Source organism: Chelonoidis abingdonii, chromosome 6 (genome assembly GCF_003597395.2).
Source record: "Chelonoidis abingdonii isolate Lonesome George chromosome 6, CheloAbing_2.0, whole genome shotgun sequence".
NCBI lineage: Eukaryota > Metazoa > Chordata > Testudines > Testudinidae > Chelonoidis > Chelonoidis abingdonii.
The window spans coordinates 58,103,777-58,120,535 of NC_133774.1; the positions used below are offsets into that span (position 1 = coordinate 58,103,777).

Consider the following 16,759-nt stretch of genomic DNA (forward strand, 5'->3'; position numbering starts at 1 on the left):
AAATCATACACCACTTTTCACCTTACTAAATTTGTATTGCTCCCTATTCCCAACTTAGAAAGCCAATATTCTAAAATTAGATGTCATCAACTGTTGTGAACCATGTAGCCAAGAACAATAAAGTCTCTGTTGCTTGCACAGGATATAGCACACCTTTCATTAACAGTCCCTTTAATGGAATTTCGCTGGGAAAATATGTATGTGTGTTTCAGTGCTAGTGCTGTCAACTATGTTAAGTTGCAGGCTAGACAGGCATGGGAATTTTTACCACATTGCCTTAGAGTTTAAAATGCTAGCAGCTGCCAGTGCATTATTTACACAAGTGCTCTTAGCAATGAAGCTGAACTCATGTGGGTAAGAGTGGGACGTTTTAGTAAAACATAGTTCTAGCACAGACAAGACGCTTCAAGGTTCCTGATGCAGTCTCCTATTCTTGAAGGACCTCTGAAGTTGGGGAGTGGGGGTGGAATGAAAAGGGAAGGTAGAACAAAGTGTATTCCAGAGACCATGACTTTCACATCATTTCTACTGTAAAAGGCACATAGAACTTTGATAAGTTCAAAACAAAGTGAACAGAAGTAAAGAAAGAATAATTCAGGTAAAGCTGCAAAACACATGTATCACTTATCTCAGATACGTAATTGTGCTATGTTTACAAATGAAATAAAATGTTATAAATACTTACCTAACACACAAGTTCTCAAAGTACTTGTCTCAAAAGGATATTTCTATATCCTTATTTTATAGGGTGCAGTTGGATTAAATAAGTATTAGATAAGAATTATATCCAAGCATACCAAGTAAAGACCACCAAAGTTAACAGTTGTATGCCAACGCTCCATTTCAACATCTCTACATTGGACTTTGTTCAAGGTCATTTTCAGACACGAGAACAATCCAGGATTTTTTCCTTTTGATCTCAAACATACATGTTTGGCTTTGTACCTGAAGACCAGATCCTCCAAACACTTAACTTTAAACACAGGCAATTCTATTGAAGTCAGTGAACTACTTACATGCTTAAAATGAAGCTCATACATAATTGTTTGCAAGATCAGGACCTTGACTGAGAATTCACATGGATACCCACAGACTGCCAAACAAGAAGATCTGAGAAACCGGCTAGTGGGATCCACAGCAAACTAGTATCATGTCTAGAAATATAACTTTCAGCAAGAAACTCTTTGTAAATCCACAAGTCTCAGAAATAAGATTCTAAAGCAAATGCACAAAAGTCTTCTTTGAAGTTTAATTCAGAACATACATTTACTTTAACTATACTTGCAAACCCACAAAAAAAAAGCTGAAAAACTTTCAAGTAGTAAATACCACAAGTATTGTGCTGCATTTTCAAGATCATCACGGATCTTAGTAGAAAGTAGTGCAATAGCCTATATTTTTTCCCGCCCCAATTATGCAACAATATTTACGGAGGACAGAAGTTACAGGTGCTTTTGGGAGGAGGGGGCGCCACGACCTGAAATGCCATCAGACCAGGGATAGGACGTTTCCTTTCAGAAGCGGTGTGCCGAGTCTTCATTTATTCACTCTCATTTAAGGTTTCACATGTCAGTAATACATTTTAATGTTTTTAGAAAGTCTCTTTCTATACGTCTATAATATATAACTAAACTATTGTTGTTTGTAAAGTAAATAAGTTTTTTAAAATGTTTAAGAAGCTTCATTTAAAATTAAATTAAAATGGAGAGCCTCCCAGGACCAGTGGCCAGAACCTAGGCAGTGTGAGTGCCACTGAAAATCAGCTCGTGTACTGATTTGGAATGCAGTAACCAGCTTTGGATAGCTGTAGCCTCTTCTGCATATTTTCTTCATTTCAGTTTATTCAACTAGTTCATTTCAATGATGAGTTCTTTCAAAGTTAAGAAATCAACTGGGAGCTGAAAAAGCAGAAGAAAGTTTGTTTTCTTCTTCTAATCTATGATAAGAAGTAGGTGTGAAAAGATGAGATCTACTAGTTCTAAAGTCCTGAAGGACATGGTGACCAGAAACAACAGTTCAATTCACTAACTATAGCTAATGCTTCCTTCATTTAATAAATCAGTTTTAAAAGAAAAGCAAGTTTGATCAGAAAAAAGTTGATCAAAAAGTTTGTATCCAGGGATTTAAGGTAGTTTTATTTAACTAATAAAGCGATTTTAAATTGATGTTTTAGTGCATTTTTACTTGGATTCAGTTTCCATCCAGATAAAGCTTGACACAAATCACAAGCTAAGAATTAATCATCCAGTAAATAAGAAATGCATCATTCATCATTTTCAAACACAATAAAAAAATGCAAAATTTAAGAATATAAATGAATATAAGTTAAGCTATATAATTGCTTAAATAAATGTGTATAAGTATAGTGCATGCATCTGGTTAGCAAAAAAAAGCCACAGATTTAGTGTAAAAGCTAAACCGAAGTTGAAAATCAACATGTTTTAATGGTTACCAGCGAACGAAAATTAAATATGTCAAAAATGGCATTACCTGTTTCCAAGTCACTGATAACTCGGAAGAAAATTATCTTGAATGCTTATGGATCAATGTCCTAACAGATAAAGCACAAGATGAGATATTAAATGGTGTCGTCTGCTAGAGACCACCAAATCACAGCGGTGAACAGAATGACCACCTCCTTACAAATCTGTCTACAATGCATAGGAAAAAACTGCATAATCATGGGGGACTTCAGCTGGAGTGACATATGCTGGAAGTCTCATGCTACAAATGGTAAAACATCCTTGGACTTTCTAAACATTATAGAAGACAATTTCCTAATTGATTAATTGCTGTAGACAACACAGGAGAATTCTTACTAAAGCTAGTCCTAACAGATAAAGAAAAACTGATCACAGAACTAAGCGTTAATGGTAGTTTAGATACAAGCAATCATGACTTGATCATGATGTGTAAGCACAATAAAGTCTAGAGCAGTAATATATATACTTGTTGCTTTAATAGGGCCAATCTCACAAAGTTGAAAACAATTATGAGTAAAACCAGCTGGGATGAAAATTCGTATCGGAAAAATATGAATGATAATTGGAAATCATTTAAGACCACTTCACTAAGCGCCCAAAGAGTCAATCTCACATTTCAGAAAGAAGGCTTTGCTGGTTATAAAATAAATAAATAAATAAAGCTGAACTAGTTTAGAAGGCAAGTGAAGACAACTATAAAAAATAAAAACAACAACAAATGGAAGAAAGTTGTTCTGGAAATAGACAGTAATGTTTATAAATCAGAAGCTAGGAACTACAGAAAATTAAGAAGGGAAGCCCAAAGACACAAGGAGAAGTCTATAGCCAACACAGTTAAAGACAATAAAAGAGTTTTTGAAATATATTAAGAACAAAAAATACTAAACAACGGCATTCCATTACTAGATGGAAATGGTAGAATTATCAATGAACTCTTCATTATTAATAAATATTTCAGTTCTGTATTTGAGGAAACAAATGATATAATCTCATCCTATGGTGATAACACACTTTCTATTCCCCTAGTAACTTTGGAGGACGTTAAACAGAAGTTACTGAAGTAGGACATTCTTAAATCAGTAAGTCCAGATAATTTGCATCCAAGAGTTTTTTAAAAAGGGGCTGAGGAGCTTGCTGGACCATTAATGTTGATTTGCAGTAAGTCCTGGAACACAGGCAAAGTTCCACATGATGGGAAGAAAGAATACTGTGCCAAGTTTTAAAAAAAGTAAACAGGATGACCTGAGTAATTATAGGCCTGTCATCAATCCCAGGCAGGATAAAGGAACATCTGATACATGACTTGATTAATAAGGAATTAAAGGAGGGTAGTATAGTGCCAATCAACATGGGTATATGGAAAACAGATGCTCTCAAACTAACCTGAGACCCTTTTTAGATGAGATTATAAATTTGGTTGATAAAGGTAATAGTATTGATGTAATATGCCTAGCTTTCTGTAAGGTGTTTGACTTGGTACCATGCAACATTGATTAAAAATAAAATATAAAATTAACATGGCAAACACTAAACAGAATAAAAACTGGTTGATTCTTTACAATGATATTTTGAGATTTAACAATCATCATCAAGCGGGTGTGTTTTCAGTGGGGTCCCACAAGGATTGGTTCTTGGCCCTATGCTATTTAACATTTTTATCAATGACCTTGAAGAAAACATATCATCTTCACTGATAAAGTCTACAGATGACACCAAAATTGGGGGAGTGGTAAATAATGAAGCATGGACTGGTCACTGATTCAGAGCCATCTGTATTGCTTGGTCAACTGGGCACAAGCAAACAATACGCATTTTAGTAGGACTAAATGGAAATACACATGTAAGAACAAAAGATGGGGGACTCTATCCTGGAAAGCAGTGACTGAAAAATATTTGGTTGTCATAGTGGATAATTAGATGAACATGAGCTCCCCGTGTGATGCTGTGGCCAAATGAACTAACACGATCCTGGGATACATGAACAAGGGAAGCCACAGTGGAGCAGAGAGGCTATTTTACCTCTATATGTGGCATTGGTGCAACAACTGCTTGAGTACTGTGTCCAGTTCTGGTGGCCAAAACTGAAGAAAGATGTTGATAATTGCAAATGATTTAGAGAAGAGCCATGAGCATCATTAAAAAGAGTTAGAAAACATGCCTTACAGTGATAAGCTAAATAGATTGAGCTCTTTTAGTCTAACAAAGAAAAGATTAAGGGGTGACGATTACAGCCTATAAGTATCTACATGGGGAACAAATATTTATTAATGGATTCTTTATTCTATCAGAGAAAGCTATACTACAATCCACAGGCTGGGAATTGAAACTAGACAAATTCAGACTGGAAATAGGGTGCATACTTTTGACAGTGAGGGTAATTAGCCACTGGAACATTTTATCAAGGGTTATGGTGGACTCTCCATCACTAAATTTTTAAAACAAGGTTGATGTTTTTAAATGATATGCTCCAGGAGTTATTTTGGGGAAGTTCTTTGGCCTGTTTTATACAGGAAGTCAGATTCTGGCCTTGGAATCTATGAAAAACTTTTCTTTGGGAACCAGGGTGGATTTGATTTAAATCAAACTGATTTAAATCACTTAATCAGTTTTCTACATAAAAGTGCATTCTTATTGGTTGTTATAACCTTAATACATATTCTTCCAACTCAGAGATAGATGTAAGTTTCGCTTTTAGAAGATACACACTATACATTTTTAAACAGTGATTTATTTTGAAAACTTTTCAGATCAGTTTTACAGCTATATCAAAAACGAACAATTGGTTGTTTCATTTACCAAAGGTAACTGAAGCAGCTACTTATGAAGTCATTAGGAGGTAAGCCATCTCCAATTCAACAGGTTAATCATTAATATTTGGAGGATTTTCTTACTACGCTGGAGGAGATCACCACCAGACATTTAAATTGTTTTATTTAACTAAAACAACAACATTATATAATCTGGATTTTCTTCTTCGACAGCAAACATATATTTTAACAAAACAAGGATAAGTCCCTTGCTTCTTACATTTATCTCCAGACTTCTTCTCCTAGTCCAGATCTATTCCGCTCCAAACAATCTTCCATTCACTGAACTTTTTAAAACTTCGCACTTTTAGAGAGAGAAAAGGGACTGACTGTGTACACAAATTTGCAGAGGGACAACAGAGTTGAGGTCTGTTATTTCTCACCTCTATATATTATTTTATTTAAAAACATTTTTGCTGTTAACAAGCATGTTACCTCTGGAGAACAAATCCACAGTCTGAGAACTGCAAAATTAACCATCTCTGATGGTATCTTCTAGACTGAGCACTGAGTCCCACTGGGTAAATAGAAAGATTAATTTATACAGAAGCCTCTGGAACCCCATACGACTGGGTTTCTAATCCATGAACTGTTGGAACTCATCTACAAAACTTTTCTTAAACATTACATGCATATAATTTTAAATCATTGATTTTTATCCACCCTGTTAGGAACCCTATGCCCATTCCACCAAGCCACCATTTTTGCCAGACACACACTCCATTGATGACCATGAGCTCCTCTGAGTATCTGGGAGACGGAGAACAGTTTAATATTCTACCCCAAGGCCTGGTTTACACAAGAAAATTAAGTCGACTTAACTACATCACTCAAGGATATGAAAAATCCATACCCTTGAGCAAAGTAGTTAAGCCGACCTAACCTCCAGGGTAGACAGCACAGGGTCAATGGAAGAATTCTACCCTTCACCTACCCACTGCCTCCCAGTGAGGTGGATTACCTATGCCAATGTAAGAACTCTTTCTGTTAGTGAAGGTAGTGTCTACAGTGAAGCATACAGCAGTGCAGCTGTGGCATTGTAGCATTTTATTATGTGCAGACATACCCCAAGTTTATCATACAAATGGCAAGCGATCCTCCCCCATCCACCAAGAGAGGTTATTGTTCTGGACTTTCGTATCAGACCTTGAATGCTTTTATATTCTCATAGACTCACAGGTGATTCTTAATTTACTAAAAAGAACAGGAGTATTTGTGGCACCTTAGAGACGAACAAATTTATTTCAGCATAAGCTTTCGTGGGCTACAGCTCACTTCTTCAGATGCATAGAATGGAACACACAGACAGGAGATATTTATACATACAGAGAACATGAAAAGGTGAAAGTATGCATACCAACTCTAAGAGGCCAATCAATTGAGATGAGCTATTGTCAGCAGGAGAAAAAAAACCACTGAAGTAATAACTGAGATGACCCATAGAAGGTGTAGTTTTTCCACAGTTCTGTTTATAAATAGGCTGTCTATTATAAGAAATAGAGTTTTGCTCTAGATATAACTCAAGGCCATGTGAGCATACAGACAACCTGACTATTTGGTGAAATAAAAGCTCTCTTGCAAAAGCGGATGCTGGCAATTAAGTGGACTCTGTGGTTATCCTCTGGCCAGAGCTGAAGTACTTTCTATTATACAAGTGGCATCATCACTGAAGCGACTACCCAGTGAGCACTGGAAGGACCCTCATAAACACTAACACATAGTACAATGCATTATGGAATCAGCTGCTACAGAGAGTACTAGTCTAGAAAGCCTAACCCAACTACAATGGAAAGAAACTAGATTAAGTTTTGACATTTAGTAATTAAATCTAAAGTACCCACTCACTCATGCTAAATGAAAGGAAAAAGCCATCCCTAGTGAATATGTGGATGGAGATCACTGAAGCTATCAATACTCAAAGTATTTAAAGCTTTCATTTTATTAAAAAGGTAAATTTCTAGTCTTCGTGATTACAAAGATCTCTTTCAAAACATGAATGGGGCACTATCCTCCCACTTCTGCAGGCAAATCTCTAGTACCTCTGCTATACAGCTCTCAACGCTCAGACTTTGCCTACACTAGGACTTTTGCAGAGTCTGTTAAGCACAAGTAGAGGCATTATTAGATAGTCCAGCTCTACACCAGTGCTTTCCATTGTTGCAGCTGCATTGATACTAGACTAGACAAACTATGCAAAGAGTTCTTGGGTGACACACTCTAGAAAAGTAAAGCTAGCAAAAAACTGTTTTGCTGATGCTATTCAGAGCCCTAAGAGCAAAAGTGAAATTGTCAAGCACCAAATAAATTTAACTCTCCTCCTAGACATTGAAACTGGGAAGTACAACCCAAAAAACAGAGGAAAAAGGTATCATGGGGTGAGAAACCCCTCAGACAGGTGGCTTTGAGGTGCCGGGAAAGTGAGAGAAAGTTGCTCCTCCTCCATTCCAGCAGCTGGGACAGGAAGTGGCTCCCAATCTCCCAAATTACTCAGACATCGACCAGCTTGGATGATGATATGAAACACTAAGTTTTCAACCAGAGTCCAAGGACAGCACCCTCGGACAGCATCCTCTGATCTTTGCAGCTGCTAGGTGTGAAAAATGGGACATACTGGGCTTTTCACAACACTGGACTTCACAGCCAGACCTCCTTCCCCTGCATCTTTCATAGTGACCTCTGGCTTTAGTTTTCTGTGTAACAGACATCTGGTAAAAGTTTTTCAGACTCTAGATTGGGTAACAACCACATAGCCAGGGTTATAAAACCAATAAATTCTTCTTGCCTGTATGGACAAAAAATACAACTATATTGGATTCCCTACCAAGTTTCCTTAACATGACTATGGCTATGTCTTTGTTCATTTTTACATTGATAACTAACTCATTTTTGATGAATTTGAACAAAAGATGACAATGATTATGGCACAATGTGTGTTGACCGCACCAGATGTTTTAATAGCTAGCAGCACCACAGTAAAATTCATGCTCAAGTTCTAGGATCTAGGATCTGTCGTACTGGATAACATATCTAGAGGACACATTTAATTGTTACATCAAAAAGGCAGCCACCACTTTCGACCAACTTATCAAGCATGTGTGGGATAAAAGAAAGTCAGCATTGAGCATCAAGATATGGGTGTACCAGACATTCATTTTGTGCACACTGTGGAGAGACTCGGACCACCTACATCAGAGGTAAGAAAAAGCTGGACACCTTCCACACCCGCTGTCTTTGCTGTATTCTAAATGTCATGTGGGAAACCAAAGTTCTAACACTGAAGTATTTAAGAAAGCAAAATTACCAAGTCTCAAACACAGACAACTCCTTGGCTTGATAATCTGCACCCAGTGGACACGATGGACACATTCCAAAGGGCTCCAGTATGGAGAACTTGCAGATGCTCCAATGCCATTGGGACAACCTAGGTTCAGAGTCAAGGATGGTTGCAAGAGAAACTTGAATACCTTCAGTGTCAACACTGCAAGCTAGGAAGATTACTCCTGGGGAAATTCTGCGCTACTGTAGCGCAGCAGAAAAATGCACCCATCTGCAGATTTTCTTTGCGTCCTTGCAGAAAATGGTTTCTATGGGGAAGAAAAGAGAAGCTGCACCAGTACTCACTCACCCCTTCTCGGCAGCTCAGACACATCTGTTCAGGCAGCTGGGGGAAAGGTAAAAATCACTGGGGTAAGGAGTCTGGGGATGCCCCGGTCACCCAGGGACATTAGTCCCAGTTGGGGCAGCAAGGGAGGGATGCAGAGGGAAGGGGAGGATAGAGACCAAGTTCCCCCTTCCCTGCACAGAGCAGCAGGGAATCACACCATTTTCAATTACTTTGGTAACGTATTTCAAAATACTTTTCAGCAAATCACTGAAAATGGTGTGATTATATTGTCATAGTGTTTGTGTTATTTTGACAATTAAAATATGCAGAATTTTACAGAATTTTAGAATATTGTGCACAGAATTTCTAATTTTTTGGTGCAGAATTACCTCAGGAGTAGAAGATGCAGATAAGCAACAGGCTACAAAAGAGGGCTGCACTGCACCAGAAAGTCATATACGCTGAAGACAGATAGCTGACAGAGAGGAAAATGGAGAGATGAGAAATGTAGCAGGCTTCAAGCACTAGTAGCATATCAGTTTCTTCTTCTGACCCCAGGTTATGTCTACATTATCTGTGGCAAACTGCTATCACTTCAGAATTGGACTTTTTAAGTGTTTGTGATGCTTACACCATTGTCTTTTAAGATGGACGGTTGCCATTCCATCACACAGCTAACTCAGTGTAAAATCTTAGGGGAGACAAAACTGTAGTTCTTACCTCAGTGTAACTAGTCAAAGTCAACTCTACACATTCCCATCTGAGGTTGATCCTGCCTACTTATACCAAGGTAAAAGTACAGAGTGAGATAGCTAACATTCATTATCTCATTGTGAACACACACTTTCAGCAAGGAAGGCATAGCCCATAGCCTTACATTAGGGGCCTGTCTTCACCAGACTTTTGACTGACAATTAACTCAGGGTACTTAACATTTGTGAAGGCTTGCATGGACGTATCTCCAAACAGTGAACTAAGTGATCCAGTCACTCAAGGCACAAAAGTATAGTGTAAACATACCCTAAGGGTCTCTATACAACTGAAAACACCATGTGTGGGGGACAGAGGGGCGGGATTAAGTTTACCTTGGAATACTAAACTGCAATACCCTGCAACAATGATACTCAACCAGTGACTAACTCATGATCCATTTGTCTCTCTTAGCTGCAGCTCTCTTTCTGGCTATGAAAAATTTTCAAACTACATCAGATCTTTGAGCTGCTAAAACTGTAATGCTGAATATGCATAAAATTGATTTATAAAAATTGTTACTCCTCTCTTGACAATAGCAAGATCTCGGCTACCAATCTTGATTCAAAGATCTGAATTCTCAAAGCAAGTATTCCAGAATTATTTCAGAAGTCTCATGTTCAGTAAGTTAATAAACCCACAGGTTTTTATAAGCTATTTCTTGTGACCCATAGAATAATGAAAATAGTAGTAATAAAGTAAAGATATTCTTCCGCACATCATTTACCAGATTACTCTACAGCAGGGGTTCTCAATATTTTTCTTTCTGAGCCCCCTCTGCCCCCCCAATATGCTATAAAAACTCCACAGCCCTCCTGTGCCGTAACAACCACTTTTCTGCATATAAAAGCCAGGGCCTGCATTAGGGGGAGCAAGCAGAGCAACTGCATGAGGCCCCACAAAGCTAAGCTGTTAAGGTTTTGGCTTCAGCCCTGGGTGGCGGGGCTCAGGTCAGCATGGCTTCAGCTTTCTGCCCTAGGCCCTGATGGGTCTAATGCCAGCCGTGCTTGGCAGACCCCCTGAAATCTGCTTGCAGCCCCACAGGAGGCCCCGGACACCTGGTTGAGAACTACTGCTTTACAGCTCGCAACTATTTAATAGAAATCCTTATGTCTGGGCTCTGTAAGCTGAATGGTTTAAGCCTGCTTACATATCATTGTTTTTTTCTTGAATCTTTACAATTAATAAAAAATATCAGTTTCTGTATAAAAAATGTTTTAAATTCCTCTCTCTAAACAAATATCAAAATACTTACTGCATTCATTTTCAGTCCTGGTCTTTAAATGAGAAGTTGCACTTGTGTAACTCAATTGATTTTAAATACCACTAGTTACACAAGTGCAAACACGTAGCATATTCCTTATTTACAGTTTAAGTTTACTTCTGGGAATGCACTAATAGAACTAGATCAATTCTGAACCAATTTAGTTTGTTTTCAAGCCCCCATGCCTATCCATTCTTTTATTTGGCCACGCCTGCTATTACTTTTAAGTCTAAGAAATAAAACCTAACGTATATTACACTGAAGCTGAATAAACTTGGGCATTCCATTAGTTACAGTGGGTGAAGAAAAGCCAGCGAGATCATACGCCAGCTCCCAGAAATTCATTAGCATGTTGGGGTAATTCCTGGCCAACAAGAGTTAACCTGATGCACCCCCCACGCCGAAGAGTTGCAGGCACAGATGTCGAGACCACGTCCGCGGTAAAACCCTCACCCCCCAGAAGGAAATGCGCAGCGGTACTGAAGAAAATCACTTCTCCCTTGGCTCGGAGGCGGAATACAGAGCTACCTACCTACCTACCACGCTCGGGAACTAGGCTGAGGGAGACCCCGCCAAACCCAAAGGGAAACATAGACCGAGGAGCCTCGCACCCCTACCCTTCCCACTGACAGGCTGCGGGACCCGCAAAGGACACAAGCCTCCTTCCCCGCGTACGCCACGAGCCCACCTGCACAAGACACTGCGGCCCCACAGGAGTCACTAGCCGAACCCCCGTACCGGGCACCGCGGCGCCCGCTACCCCATTGCGCTACCCGAACGCAGCCCCCATGTCCCATGCACGCCCAGCGGGGCCTGACCTCCCCAGTGCCCTCCCCGTCGCTCACCATGTTGCTGCCGCCTCCCGCTGCCACTCCAGCCGCCCGGCCTCTCCCCGCTTCCAGCACATAAAGCCGCGCGTGCCCCGCACAGGCAGCTGCCGAAGGTGCGGGGCGGGGGGGGGGGTTCGGGGCACAGTAAGCGAGGAACCTCAGCGGACACCGGCCCCGCACCGGCTTCTGCCCGGCTCACACCTCACAAAGGTCACGGCAGGACCCCACTTCCTAAGGACCTTTAGAGCGGCTAAGACAGTTGCCTGCACAAACTGGGGCCCGCACTGCAGCCTGCACCAGATCCACTGACTCTCTCGCCTCGCAGGGCGGCTGACAACACGCAGGCAGGCAGGACAGCCGCCTGCCCAGGGTAACAACAGTATCTCTACCGGCTTCCTTCCGTCAGGCGCGACCGGGCAGCCTACACCGCAGAATGCTCAGGGCTGCGGCAGCAGGACCCCATTCACGTGACACGGAAGGTCACCACCGGAGACCTTTTGTCCCACGCCGCGAAGGACAAAATGATCTAGGGCGCCCACCTGAGTTCCCAACCCCTTCTACCCCGCTACCCTCCCACCACTGCCTGGCGGGCCCCGTGCGAGGGACGGGCTGGGGAGTGAGTGCAGGTGGTTAAGAAGGGCCGGCGGCCCTGGGAGGCCGGATCGGGAGAGGCGGTGTAAGGGGCTGGGCCTGGGCCTGGGCCTGGACCCGGACCCGCCTGCTCGGATCGTTCTCCGTGGGGAGGGTCGTGACCGAAACAGGCGCTGCGGAGCCTGACGCATTGAGGTCACTGGTACAAACAAACCGCGACTCGGAGAATGTGGAGGGGACGGGGGCAGGAAGGTGCCTCTTGTGCGCTTGCGCCGCCGTGACTCGCGCCGGCCTTTCCCTTGAGCAGGCGCGCTAAGAGTGGCAGACATCTTGTGAGCGCCGCTGAACCCGGAAGTGGTGTGGGTGATGTTGGATGAGAGAAGCGCTTGCGCGGCCCCTCGGGGGGGGGGGCGGGGGCTCGGGTCTGCTGCGGCGGAGACCTGCAACTGCTGGACCTAGGGGCTCCTCCCTGCCTCTCGCCAGCTCTCGTGGCTGCAGCCCTCCGCTTGTGGCAGCCTGGGAGCCCTGCTCGGGACTGGGGGAGGAGGGAGCGGCATATTGTTCCCAGGGAGCCGGGGACGCCGGTACAACTGCCCTGCAGGTACCCCTGGGGCGCCGCCTTGTGCTTACGTCACGCGTCCCCCCCCCGCCCTCCCAACCAACGGGTCTGCTCCCCACGCCAGCCCCAGAGGGACGCGCAGGCCTGATCACGCAATATTCCCCTTGCACCTCTGTAGCGATCTGCTCCGCCAGGGGAATGTGCTAACCTGGGGTGATTCAGCGTCATGCCCATCGCCACAGCACCTACTAATTCTGGCCCTCAGCACGATCGCCTTCACGGTTGCTAGGGTCACGTTCATCCTCTCCCCGGCATGTACCCACCTCTGTTTGTGGCCCCCAAGAATCCATGCCCCTCCTCTTGAAGTCCATCTACTCACCACAAGCGCACACTCCTGTGAGGATGTGTGATCTCAGCCACCCTGTATTAGGACAATCCTCTTGGTGGTCATTGCAGGTGATGCTTCAGAACAGGGAGTTTTTACACCTGTTGACTGGAAAGGGTGGTTTTGGGAACAGAATATTTTGTGATGGCTGGAAATTGGAATTAGTGTATAATACCTTTCCCCAACAGAACTATGAGAGCTTTAGCGTCTCACACTCATCCAGCCTGGAAGCAGGCCTATCTCACACACAAGAGAACATGCACCATCTGCCATTCAGTCTGGAAGCAATTGTATAGTGCACATGAGAGAATGAACTCACCAACCACCTTTCAGTCTGGAAACAACCCTACTACACAGACATGAGATGCCTACTACTAGACCCCCTCCCATAGGCACAAGAAGCAAATGTGCCTACCACCACCTGGTCTGGAAATGTCACCCTGACACACATACAAGGCAGCTCACTCCTCCTTGGCCTGGAAATAGCCCCTTCCACATATTCCCAATACAAAGTGTTCATGGCCACCACCCTCTGGTCTGGAAATAGCTGCACCAAGATGGCATTCAAGTTCACCACCGGCACCACCCAGCCTGAAAGCTTCCCACACATAGCTGAGAAAGAGAACATGTGCCTATTGTATTGTATCCTGGAGTTTCCTCATCCCACCCTTACACACACAAGAGACTACATACACTCTGCTATCTGCCCTAGAGGCAGCCTATATGCACCAACCTCACTTCTATCTTAAACCAGCCCTAGAAGACAGCATGGGTTCACTTTGTTCTTGTTCACTCAGCTTAGCCCACCAAATCGATGTGTGCTCCCTTTGCTTCCGTGCTGTCCCAACAGAACATGCCTTCACACTAACATCTGGCTCCAAGAAACCCTTCCCAGGAGAGCATACCCATTTTGACAAGCTGTAATTGAAATAATAAGGGGGAAATAATTAGCTCTAATCCTGCTTCTTTGATTCCATGACATGGGATTCCCACTCTTGAAGCTGAGAATCAAGAATGTGAATTCTGCATGAATGGTGTCTAAAGAAAACATTTTCTGTTTATGTACATCTGTCTGTATAAAGACTAACGTAAATTGCTTGCAGAGAATCCCAAAAGTGAGGAACAACAGCAAGATATTTCAAAAACTCAAATTCTCACATATATTAGAAAACCTAGTGACATTCTAGCAATCATTATGGAGACTCAAACAGACATTCTGAATTTTTTTTTTTAAAACACACACCAACCAAAAAAACCCAAACTCAACATTATGAAAAGATTTCATTGGAATGTCATTCAGATGGTTCTGGCATATTTAAATTCTATGTTAGTAACTTTTGGATAACAAATTTGTTAAGTTACTTAAATTGTGTATTGCAACAGACTTAAAATGGTAAAACCGCTGACAGTTTTAGACGTTGTGACATTTTAAAATAATTTAACTCAAAGCATTAATCAAAAAAGGGAGGAGGAAAAAGACCTCAAATTACCAAAATACAAAAGGTATGCACAAACTGAAAAGATACAAATCTCATTCACAATATAAAAACCATTAAATTGAAAAGCAACAAATTTGAAACTGCTAAAGTATTTTTTAACAAAATGCGTAATTAATTTATGGAACTCTCTGCCACAAGATCTTGCTGGTAAGAGCTTATGATGATTTAAGAAAGGAGTAGGCATTGATAATGAGACCATCCATAGTTACATTAGACAAAATTAAAAATATCTTAGAGGTTGATTTATACTCTAAAACATGAGGATTTATATTCCTTCTAAAATATTTGTATTTCAGTTAATGATGATTAAAGGATGTAGAATAACAGGCAACACACAGACACACAATTTGACTATAGTCAATGTAAGCACCACATGGAAGTTGTCTTTAAGAGGGACTTAAATATAGACTGAATAGGGACTTTGCAAGTGAGCTCAGGAAGATTGTACCATGGACTATTAAATTACATTGGAAAAAGCACCTGTGTTCTGTCTATACTAGTGTTTTCTCTAGAACCTGTAGAGTTGTCTCACTGGGAAATTTTCAGAATCAGGCTAGGGTAGACAAGGCCTAAGTGCCTAGGATTAGGAAATAACATCCTTTAAGGTCACTTATCTTTCACTTTTTTCTGAAACATCTGGTATCAGTCATTACTGGAAACTAGATACCAAATTACGTAAATCACACCTGATCCTGTATGGGAATTTCTATGTTCCTATTATCCATTTCAAACAATGAGTCCTTAGTTTTGCAGAGTATGACTACATATCACAAAAAATCCTAAGGTTTTCTGTGGTGGCTCAGATCCATTCTTACTTCTCAGCCTCTTCTTTCACTTCCTTCAGTTCTGTTTCTTCGATAGAGTTAAACTTATTCCTCTAGGTCTTCTTTTCTGGTCTACACAGGAAAAAACAAACCTTGAATAATATGTCTAGGACACAACTGTATTCCAGTGGGGCTGTCTCAATCTAGAACTAGGCCTCAAAGGAACCTTATCATGTACTATGATCCAATTTGGCCTAGCAAGCCTATGACATAACAAAACCATGACATAACATGGTGTGACATTATCTGATTAAAATATGATCATATAGATCATTATTGCAACCACGGTTATATATTTGCAGCAAATTTTGTATAAGGGTTGTCAAATGTGGTGTCTATGAAAAAGTTTTGATTTGCTGGTGGTGATTATGCTATCTGTATGCATGTATCATTTTTGTATTTGTAGTAGTAAATATTGGCTCTATAGCCGAATTTCAAATGTTGGCTGCTGGGGTAGCTAGCCAGCACATATTGGAGGGACTATTCAAATTAAGTGGTTCATCAGGAAACACTTGGCTGATGACGAACCATCTGAGACGCCCATCTACACTGAGTGGACTGTCCTGTAAACATGCTGTCTGGAGCGTAGGTAATGGCTTCCTACAATGACCAGGGCTGGCTCTAGACACCAGCATTGGGACGGCCCTTTTCAAGGGGCGGCATTCCAGCTCGTTGGGGACAGCACTTTTCAAGTGCAGCACTCCGCGCCCCCCTCCCTTTTTTTTTGCATGGGCCAGCAAAAAACCTGGAGCCGACTCTGGCAATGACTGAGGGAAATTGGCCATGAACATGTGACTTGCCCATAGGACTCCAAACTCTATCTTGTTGCTGTAATTTTCCACAGTAAGAACAATGAGATGCCTTCCACATGGCGAAAGCTATAAAAGGACCTGAAAGCTCCTCCATTTTGTCTTCAGTCCTGCTTCATTCCTCTGGAGGAACTTTGCTACAAACTGAAGCTCTGAACAAAGGACTGAATGACCCATCCCAGCTGTGGATGGACTCCAGAGACTTGATTTCAACCTGCAGTTTATTCCATCACTGCTACAAGCGTGAACCAGGAACTTTGCCAGTACTGAATGTAATTGGTTCCTTTAAACAATTTTAACTCACACCTTTCTTTTTTTTTTCTTTCTTTGCATAAATAAACCCAGGGCCGGCCC

The 16,759-nt window shown here is 41.7% G+C and overlaps 1 protein-coding gene across 3 annotated transcripts in view; it reads right to left on the reverse strand.

Annotated features, from left to right (window-relative positions):
* Positions 1-15,045, reverse strand: part of TMEM161B (transmembrane protein 161B) — a 78,906-nt gene extending 63,861 nt beyond the window's left edge. For 2 of the 3 annotated variants that reach the window (XM_032784890.2, XM_032784889.2), the window contains exon 1: positions 11,754-15,045. In XM_032784890.2, the coding sequence (XP_032640781.1) occupies positions 11,754-11,815 (62 nt within the window). In that variant the 5' untranslated portion in view covers positions 11,816-15,045. Of the gene's footprint in view, positions 1-11,202; positions 11,704-11,753 lie in introns of those variants that run through there. The other variant, XM_032784887.2, reaches the window with a different exon arrangement.
* Between the last annotated feature and the right edge of the window lie 1,714 nt (positions 15,046-16,759).